Source organism: Engraulis encrasicolus, chromosome 11 (assembly GCF_034702125.1).
Source record: "Engraulis encrasicolus isolate BLACKSEA-1 chromosome 11, IST_EnEncr_1.0, whole genome shotgun sequence".
In the NCBI taxonomy this organism is placed as follows: Eukaryota; Metazoa; Chordata; class Actinopteri; order Clupeiformes; family Engraulidae; genus Engraulis; species Engraulis encrasicolus.
Window position 1 is genome coordinate 21,704,982 of NC_085867.1, and position 10,723 is coordinate 21,715,704.

At 45.4% G+C, this 10,723-nt stretch overlaps 1 protein-coding gene across 3 annotated transcripts in view; it reads right to left on the reverse strand.

Annotated features, from left to right (window-relative positions):
• Positions 1-6,369: 6,369 nt before the first annotated feature.
• The window catches only part of ass1 (argininosuccinate synthase 1), a 51,913-nt gene continuing 47,559 nt past the window's right edge, over positions 6,370-10,723 (reverse strand). For all 3 annotated transcript variants that reach the window (XM_063210211.1, XM_063210212.1, XM_063210213.1), the window contains exons 14-15: positions 8,197-8,262; positions 6,370-6,765 (exon numbers count right to left, since the gene is read on the reverse strand). In XM_063210211.1, coding sequence (XP_063066281.1) covers positions 6,717-6,765; positions 8,197-8,262 — 115 coding nt within the window. In that variant the 3' untranslated portion in view covers positions 6,370-6,716. The remainder of the gene's footprint in view (positions 6,766-8,196; positions 8,263-10,723) is intronic.

Genomic DNA, 10,723 nt, shown 5'->3' on the forward strand with positions numbered 1-10,723 from the left:
GCAGACAGACCAATATGTTGCCTTTCTGCTGAACAATGGTCTTTTTCAGGCTGTGGTCCCTCCTGCTCTGCTCTCTACTTCAAAGGCAATACATAATAGCCTGTGGCCTGGGCCCAACAGAACAAACATTTTATTTTATTTAGGGGGTGTGAAGTAGTCAAAGGTTTGTTTGTGACGATGATTCTGTAGATTCATTTTGGTAAGGACACAATGTTGCATTTTGTTCTTGTAAATCTAAACCTATATAAATCTAAACATTTCACTTTCTAGGAGTTGTAGGCACACATTTATGCACAATGGTGCATATGGCAACCTCCCCAGACCACAGAGGCTTACTGATAGGATCCAATGCAATGCCATGAATATACTCTTTATCAGAGGCAAGTTACACTGAGGTAATCAGTCCAAAAATATATTGGATCCAAGTGCATTCCTGTCACAAGGCAGCACCAATGACATTCCCGTTTCTAATATCCATTTCCAGCCAGAACAAAGATGTCTTGATGTTGAGAGGGATGTGAGAGGGGGTGTGGGGGTGAGGATGGGAGACTATTAACTCTGTGCTGCTTTTATCTGGGGTTTCCTTTCCCTTCCTTCCATCTGGATATTTCATATGGCAATACTCATCTGTGGTGTCTGACTGGTGGCTGACTGCTGCCAATCAGTCACGAGAGAACAAGGATGCTGAAATGCTCACAAGCTTAACAAAAAAAACGTTGGATGGAAAAGTCATAAATATGCACAAAAAGCAAACTGCTTTGTTACTTCACCATGCTTCTTTTTATTTAAAAAAAAACATGTTTGAAGACTTGACTTACCATCAGGCACATCCATACAGGCTATAAGTGAAGTTAGTCCCCAGGGCCATACTTCTCTCTCCAACAGCTGAATAAAAATATGAACGCAAACGCTTTCATAATATTCACATTTGATTCAAGTCACAGCCCTCCCCTACATGCCTAACAGATGTTCTGTCTGTCTGAATCTGAAAGATTCATAAAAAAAAAACTAAACAACAAACTTCCATAACATTGCAGTCAGAGAACTCATGTGCTCCTCTGTGCCTTCTGTCCACACCTTGGACAGATGGAGTCTGACAGAGGAAAGTGAGTGGTCTGTCTGAAACAGATTATTTCTGCGCCCTAGGTGATTTGAGGGCAAGAGGACTCACTCTCTAGGTCAGTGTTTCCCAACCAGGGGTACGTGTACCACTAGGGGTACGCGAGCACACTGCAGGGGGTACTTGGAAAAATGTAATTTCAACAAATGTATGTAGCTTAGTTTCATTGACATGGAGAAAGCGATACAGAACTTGACTCGGGGGTACTCATGGCACAATGAAAATGCGAAGAGTTCAGATGCAAAACCCCCTAACTCCATTTCTGAAGACCTGCACTTCTATATTTTTAGAGAACCCCGTTGTTGGTTTGGCTTACATTTATGTACTTGACAATACATATAAATAGTTATATTATTTAAATAAAATTAAAAAATAAGCAATTTTAGTAGCTTTGTATTAAATAAAAATGAATTAAGATTATTTTCTGAAAAGGCACTTAGGGGGTTTTGCATCTGAACTCTTCATGCTTAGGGGGTACACAAAACAAAAAAGGTTGGGAAACACTGCTCTAGGTGGTGATGGACATGCTGTGTAAAACACCTCACACCACTCAGGAGGAGAGTGGGATACTCACTCAGCCTACTCTGCAGGCCCGTTGCTCTGCTGTACTCTACTTAAATGCATGTATGCATGTACAGTATGAAAGAAAGGTCACCTGGGAAACTCCCATTGTATTGTATCCCCGGTATATTATGTGTAAATGAGAATCAAGACTCAGGTTTCTGGTTTGTTCTTTATGCTTTTTACAACCAATGTGTGGTATCATTCCTAATACAGCCTCCCAAACAGCTTTACTCATTGTGGATATATACCACATATCAATATCCTATAGCTTTGTATTTGCATTTGAAAAAAAAAGAATCCTTAGGGAAAAAAGAATCATGACTCACTCAACTCTTATTAGTCCTGAAGTAAATCAGTTCTGGACGTTCACACAGCTACCAGATAACACAGCACACATAATATCCTAACACCAACCAAAAAAGGTCTTGGGAGATGTTGTTAAAATGAATGATCAATAAAGCATTTCTCTATTCCACGCTACACTGCTCTCGGTCGGGCTGCTTTGTTAAGGAAGAGGTGAGACTGTGTAGATGACAGGCTCCCACACTGGTGTGTGTGTGTGTGTGTGTGTGTGTGTGTGTGTGTGTGTGTGTGTGTGTGTGTGTGTGTGTGTGTGTGTGTGTGTGTGTGTATGTGCGTGTGCGTGTGTGTGTGTGTGTGTGTGTGTGTGTGAGGGGGTCGTGGTGGTGAGGATCCGGGGGTTCCTGGCTTCTTGGGTTACCCTAATTGATGGTAATTGACCTCCTGTGGCCATTGTTCCCTCCGCTTTGTGCCGTCTGATGTTTGGGATAAAGGTTGGTGAACCACGGAAGCGAAGCCCTGGTAGACAGACAGGTGGGGGTGGAGGTAGAGAGACGGAGAGAGACTCATACCGCAAAACTATTCCACTGCTTTACACTGCCCCATGATGACAAAAAGTAGGAACTACATGATTACTTGTTCTACATTTTAAGTGGAAACTGACTTATTTTGTCTTGTGACCAGGTCTTGTGCTTTTTCCTATTAAGAAAGTGCATGTAAGCAACGCAATTCCTCCAGTCCACTTAACACAGAATGACTTTGGAATAAATAAACCTGACAGTACCAAACCATTTTGAGTTGAAAGAACACAACACACAGAATATAAAATACAGATATTAGACCAGCAACGCCTTTAGACATACCAACTTTTCCCAATCTTACTAAGAACTATTAGAGGAGCACTAGTCAGTTTGTAAAAATATGATATTTACTAGAGCTGCTGAAGGGCCCAGGGAGACAGGCGGCAAGCTGAGGATGCATAACCCTGACTCTCCCAGACCAGCCTTCAATACAAACCCAACACAGGGACAACTCAACCAAGCACAGCCAAAGCCAGTGCAGTATATAACACGAGAGAAAGGGAAACACAACACAGAGGGGAAACCCGGTGCGGCGTCCGGGCCTCATGACATGAGATGACAGGGCTGGGAGACGAGCATTAGGGCAGACAACAGCCCTTCATCAGTCTGCCATTTCACTCTCAACTACTCACTTCCTGCGGCCTCCCTTTGTGTGTGTGTGTGTGTGTGTGTGTGTGTTAGTGTGTGTGTGTGTGTGTGTGTGTGTGTGTGTGTGTGTGTGTGTGTGTGTGTGTGTGTGTGTGTGTGTGTGTGTGTGTGTGTGTGTGTCCCTGGAGGTTGGGAAGTGAGGGTTGGCTGCAAATGAGGGATAATTGATGGGAGGTCAGGGATGATTAATTCCCTTGGTCAAGTGTCGCCGCTCGCTCCCTCTCATACCTGCTCCACTGACAGGTGAACAGAACAGACCTCCTGTCCCTCTCTCCCCACCCCACCCCACCCCTCCTTCACGACCTACCCTCCTCTTTTCCGCCTTTCCCCCATACCCTTCTGTCTCCAAGACATTGCTTGCACCCAGTGGCGTAGTCTACTTTTTTTATGGTGGGTATACTGTATATTTGAGCATTTTTTGAAGTGGGTATACTGTATATATTTGTGCTATTCAAAACAATGGAACAATCAATTTTAAGTGGGTATACTGAAATCCCTGAAATTTAGAAGTGGGTATACTCTGTATACCCGCGTTCTACGTAGACTACACCACTACTTGCACCCTGTTTTGGTCTCATACCTGGCTCCAAGTAGACTTCTCCTCTCCTCCCCACCCTCCCCCTCTTCTGCTGTCTCCAGGAGCCCCCCAATCTCCTTTGCTCTCATTCTGATCTCCAAGCCACCCTCTCCTCTTCCATCCTTCTGTCTCCTGGACTCCCCTTTCACCTCACTGCTCTCATGTCTATCCACTGACAGGTGAGCAGACCCACCCCCCCCCCCCTCCATTCTCAGGGATGCCTGCTCCCCCAACCCCACCCTCGAGGAACTGGAGATGGTGGAGCCACTGAGAGGGAGAGGTGGACAGGTGGGCTCTCGTCCCCCTTTTACCCCAGCACATCCTCATGGGACAACCCATCTTCTTTATCCTCCCCAAAAACTAAGACACACACACACACACACACCCTCTCAGCTGGGCTTCTGAGTGTGACATCATGGTATTCCCATCACTGACAGCCTAGAACCTTCCAATCTGGGAAACACAAAGCCCCCCTGCACTGCATGTCCATCTGTGTGTGCAGACTAAACCACTGGGCATTCACAGCCTTCTATGACGACTAAAGCACATTGCAGTAATCACCTTGTTCTTCAGCTCCAGTGGGCAATCCCAATAGCTCCCTCTCCCCTGTCCTCTGTCCCAGGCCAATTGGACCCGCTGATTAGGTGTGAGGGAGGTAGTCCATGTGTGCATGTGTGCCCAGGAGAGGGATGGTGTGTGTGTGTGTGTGTGTGTGTGTGTGTGTGTGTGTGTGTGTGTGTGTGTGTGTGTGTGTGTGTGTGTGTGTGTGTGTAAATGGAAGGAGGTTTGTCTGGTAAATGAGCCGGCATTACAGGACGCCTGTGGTGTAATTGAGCCGTGGTGGTGTGGTTGAGGGGGAGTGTAGATCTAGGGTCCGATTCAAAAGAGGCCTGGGTGCCCCCCCCCTCACTAGTGGACACCTCTGTCACTTAGTCAGCAGGGGGGTGGTGATGGTGAGGGTGGGATGGTGTGCTGGTGAGAATGTAGAAGGTGTGGATTGGGGCGATGTGGTAGGCCTAATATTATGATGATCAGGGCCCTAAATGGCTAGTAGATGTTAATCTCACTAGACAAATACACATTGACTAATAGGTCAAAGTGGCTAGTAAGTTGATCTTTTCTACCAGCCAAACTGAAATTTTACCAGCATTTGGCCGGTTGGTTGGTGTTAATTTTCAGCCCTGGTGGTGATAGGGGTGCAGTGGTGGTGGTATTCATGATGTCAATACAGCATTGCATCCATGCATCTCTTTGCTTCTTGAATCTTTTTCGCCGTGTGAGCTGCAGTAGGCCTATCTCTGGCTTAATTGTCTTGTCTGCATCTATCGTTTCCGCTGAGTAAACCAACCGTATGGTCCGTACATTAACAGTCCGTCAGCATTAACAGTCAGTACATTAACCTGCACAGTTAAGCTGAGCTCCTGTAATGGATAAAACAGGCCTGTCATCGGACCACTCTCCTTGCCCTGCAGAACAGGATCATACGGGATGGGTTGGTGAGGGGAAAAGGGGGATGAATGGATTTATTGATCGTACGGACTGTAGGTATATTTGGCTGACGGTGCTTCTCTGGGTGTTTTTTTTCCAGCCTCAGCTAAACCACTGGCTGGAGCTTTTCTGCTTTGCGTGAGGCCTCTACGCACCCCTGGCCCTCATCCCTCATCTTTAAAGAGATACTGTACCATTTCTGGAAATAAGATCATCTTACAGCTCCCCTTCAGTTCAAATTATTGAGTTTTACCAGAGATTCTTTAAGTATATAGAGATATGCCAATGTAATAGGTTGCTATGGGCACCTAACATGACCAGGTTCCGGTCTGCCTAAAGGGGCGTGTCATAATACTCAATAGAACAGTCCTTAGGTCTGCCTAAAGGGGGATTTCACCCCCCCCCCTTGCAATTATAGAACCCGGAAACAATGGGCCAATGGAACCTCTCTCTCTCTACTCTCCCTGGTTTTACCTTCCTTCTGTTCCGTCAGCCATTCTCTTGGTCTGGTGATGCTTCTACAAGTCAGCAACTGGCATTGGACCGTACAGATCCAGCTAGCTGCTCACTGGACCCATTAGATTTAATGATGTATGCTAGTTTGGAGGTAAAATTTCACTCGACTCAGAGATCGGCTGGAAGTACAGGTGAAAGGTAAAACTCAATGTAAATGTCCAGAAATGGTTCAGTATTACTTTAAGTCATTGTTTTAGACTGTGCCCCATTTCTCACCCCTCTCACTTCAACTCATTTGGAGTCATCTTTGTTTGTAGTAGGGCTTTCACCCTGACTCTGATTCAAGAAGTTTGTAGGGATTTTATGCACTTCCCCCTGCTCTTGAAAGTATTGGACACACTACACTTTAAACATGCACCCACAAAAATTAGGGGTGAAAGACAAGTGGAAGTGGTAGTGAGGCGGCAGGGCCATAGTGTTTTTGTGAACACAGTCTGTTAAAAGAAAACATTGTTCATTCACAACGTGTAAAAGGCAGATTTGGAATCTTAGGATGTATCCGGAAATAGCTACACAAATGGAAATGCGCTACACTTAATCACTCAATACAAAAAGTGACTCATACAGCTATGAAATATTTTTCATTATTTATTTAAATGTGTCAAACACATAAACAACAGTACTTGTTTTATTTATTAAAAGATATCAAACTACCACTAAAAATGACAAAAATGTTGTGTCCAAAATATTGTGCCCAACTATACTGGTCTCTGAGCAGACTGGCATTAAGGTATGGGGCACGTCTGTTCCCATCGCATCTACAGTAGCAGGCACAGGTGGTGTTGCTTGGGGTCAAATTTGGGGTATGGCAACAGTTAGTATGAGTTTTGGGGTAGAGTTAGTGTTAGTTTGGGTACAACTACTGTGAGTTTAGGGTAGAGTTATGGGGGAAGTGTTGCTGGAGGTGTTTTCCTGCGATCGGTCACTTCTTGTCGGCGGTGTCACCCTGCAGGCGATGGTGCTCTCTCAGCCTGTGGACACAGAAGCAGCAGTAACAAGCATGTCATGTATTTACATACAGCTTTATATCCCGTACGCACACACGCGCGCGCGCGCACACGCACACCCACACCCACACCCACACCCACACCCACACACACACACACACACACACACACACACACACACACACACACACACACACACACACACACACACACCCACGCACACCCACACACACACACACACACACACACACACACACACACACACACACACACACACACACACACCTCACTTGGTATTAAATATTATGCACAAACAGACTTTCAATTTGAGCCGGAGTCCTCTTGATCTCAACTCCACTTTGGCAATTCGGGACGGCCAGAGCTGAGTTCCCTTTTCTAGTATCTATAAAAAAATATTTGCTGGATGAAAAGACACCGTACCCGTAAGTGTGGATTGGCTAATAAAACCGGTTAGTTGTTAAAATGCAGGTGAGTAGCCTGTCTGATCACGAGAACCGATAGAAGCCATCTGAGCCTTTACTGTCCAAAATGAGCCAGTAAAATTATAACCCATTCATCAAACCATCACCCACCCCCTTTACAAACGCGGCTGTGTAAATAACTGGCCACTGGAAACATTTACATATTCTCTAAAACAGAGCGGCGTCCCGCAGCGCCACAGTTAACTTGCGCTCCAGAGAGGGCTAAACGCTCATTACTTCAGGCCAATTAGCCCCCATTTGGCCCGCAGCCTGCTATTGGGGATAAATATGCGCTGTAATGAAGCCATGGCATAATTGCTGGTCATTTGGTGGCTAATTGAGTGGCAGTAAGAACGCCACAGCGGACAGAGACGACACGCACGCCCAGGCACAGAGAGGGATGCAATGGGGACAGGAGACACAGAGGAAGGGCCTGCAGTGGAGATACAGTAGGTGTCATCCTTCGATGGTGGAGTCCGACTCCTATGGGGATTACAGAGACACCCAGACAGAGAGAGACACTCTCTCCCCACACACAACCCAGGGGTGCATTTCTCAAAAGAGAAGTAGTTAGCCTGTTAGCAACTTCGGTAGTTGCCAATGGGAAAATACATTGAAAACAGCAAAGTAGCTAATGTAGTAAGCAACTTTGGTTTCGAGACATCCACCCCAGAGTGAGATGCACTGTCTGGGGAGAGGAGACACACAGACAGGGTCTGCAATGTGGATAGCAGACATCCAGAGACAGGGGATCTAACCAGGGACAGCAGACATCCAGAGACAGGAGCTCTCATGGGGGATAGGAGAGAAATGCTCAATTTACAGAGGGAGCCTCTGCTTTGAGAGTATACCAATAGAGTGAAGGGCTCCATGGGGACAGAAGAGACACCCAGAACTGGGGGTTGAAAATGGGGAGAGAGGAGAGGAGAGAGAGTGGAGTGGAGATGAAGTGAATGCACACAGCGTCACTCACCTGACAGCATTGATCTTAATGAAGCCAGACGCATCACATGGATCATAGTCACCCTGTACATCCATACTGTAGGAGAGAGAGAGAGAGAGAGAGAGAGAGAGAGAGAGAGAGAGAGAGAGGGACAAGGGGAAGACACAGGCAGAGAGAACAAGATGTGGAGAGAGAGATAGAGAGGTAGAACAGAAAGAAAAGGACCAATTAGACAGCATTTGATTACCTCCCCTGAGGAAAAATAGCTTTTGATATTAAAGCATTCTGAGTGTGAAGTTGATGTAAAATCACCACTTTCATTCGCTTTTCTCGTTAAGCAATATCATGACAGTTAATATAGAGATATATTAGATAATATATAGAGCGATAATAGAGGGAGTCAAATGCCCATGTTGTACATTGGAGAAGAGAGAGGCTCTGCTTCTAATGGGGCCTAGTCCTCAATAGAAAGGCAGTGGATGGAATTGCAGGTTTGAAGGCATGGCTGGGTCTGCTGTGCCTGTCATACAGTAACTCAGATGAGTCCTGGGAAGAGCGCCGACTTTTTATTGATTGTGTGTGTGTGTGTGTGTGTGTGTGTGTGTGTGTGTGTGTGTGTGTGTGTGTGTGTGTGTGTGTGTGTGTGTGTGTGTGTGTGTGTGTGTGTCTACAAAACGGAATAGAGGATAACAAGGCTGCACACTGGTAAGTGAGACATACACTGTGTGTGTGTGTGTGTGTGTGTGTGTGTGTGTGTGTGTGTGTGTGTGTGTGTGTGTGTGTGTGTGTGTGTGTGTGTGTGTGTGTGTGTGTGTGTGTGTGTAGACTACAAACTACAGCAAAAATGGCTGTGACATTTGGGGCCCGTGTCCCCTCCTGTGTGGTCGATGGGGAGAATAGCGGGCCTCCACTGGGCTAATCACACTGTTTACTGGGGACATGCAGTGGGGAGGAAGGCAGCAGCACTGTGTGTGTCTGTGCCTGTGTGTGTGCGCGCGCGCGTGTGTGTGTGTACACGTGTGCTGAAGAACTTGTTTACTGCTGTTTAATGTCTTGTTTTTCACGTGAGTGTCATTTAAAAAAAAATGTTTTGAATATTACAGTACATGAGTCAGTCTTTTCCTCTTATGTTAAACAGTAGAGGGTCCCAGATTTTATAATAGCATTTTATTCTATCATTGTTGTGATACCTCATCTTCTGATTGAGCACAATTGCACTTCTTATAAAACATTTTTTTTTAATTGCACAAAACATACACCCATCTTCATACTCATTAAGCTCCAGCCTCTTCGTCTTTATTCTGAAGACCATCGTCTTTGTCTCATCATCGTTACTATGGAGATTACCTTCATCCTCACTACATGATCATTACTTGTCATCTCATCTCATCTCCCCATCTAGCGCTACTTCTCTCATCTACACAATAGGCCTGTTCGCTCATCTACAACCTTTTCTTCACCTCATCACCATCTTCTCTCTTAATCGGTCTTCCTCTTCCTCAGTGTTGTGGAGACAATACCCTTCATCCTCCCCTCATCCCTTTCATCGCCTTGCACGAGGGCATGAATGTATTTTCGTTGTGTGTACTACTGTGTGCGCGGTGATGTATTTATTTCACTTTCTTATGTTATCTCATCTCACCTTGTCCTCATCATAACCACCATCATCGTCAAAATCATCCTTTTTCTCATCATCATCTTCATTGTCTACATACAACATCATCTTATTTCATCATCTGTCTTCAGCTTGTCGTCTCTGTCATCGCATCTTATCTCATCTCATCTAATCTGCTCTGTATCTCCACAGGCAACAACTCAGGACATCTGTTCATCTCACTGCCCCTTTCTTCTCCTCTCCTCTCCGCTCATCATTGTCACTTCATCCAACTGCAACTAAACACCCACTTTCCCCTCTGGGCTGCTGCTGCTGCGTGTGTGTGTGTGTGTGTGTGTGTGTGTGTGTGTGTGTGTGTGTGTGTGTGTGTGTGTGTGTGTGTGTGTGTGTGTGTGTGTGTGTGTGTGTGTGTGTGTGTGTGTGTGTGTGTGTGTGTGTGTGTGTGTGTGTGTGTGTGTGTGTGAGTAGGGTGATGTGACCTCTCAACCAGTGGCCGGTCGGTGCTCAACAGGCATGAAATGTGCCGTTCTTCTCTTACAGTTTTTCTCGATTGCCTACACACAATTTTCGGAATCGGTCTTCGAATTCTCAAAACTCTACACACAAATCTCCAAACCTCACACACAACGGGCCAAACTCTTCACTACCTCTGAAAAATGCACGTCTTGTCTCAAAACAATGTACTCTCTTCTAAAAACCTCATTTTGTCGTCAAATGACACACACAGACAGTCACTACAATACACATTTGCAGACCCATTAAAACACTGTTGGGCACAGGGTAAAACTAATTTCTCCCAGTAACTTGGGCTTTTTTTGTTCTGGATTGCATGGATACTGTGACATAAGTTGGAAAAACTTCATTCCCACAACACACAAACAGAAACAGAATGATTTTTATGTCTTTTTCACAAAAATAACACAATACTGCCTATTTGGCAGT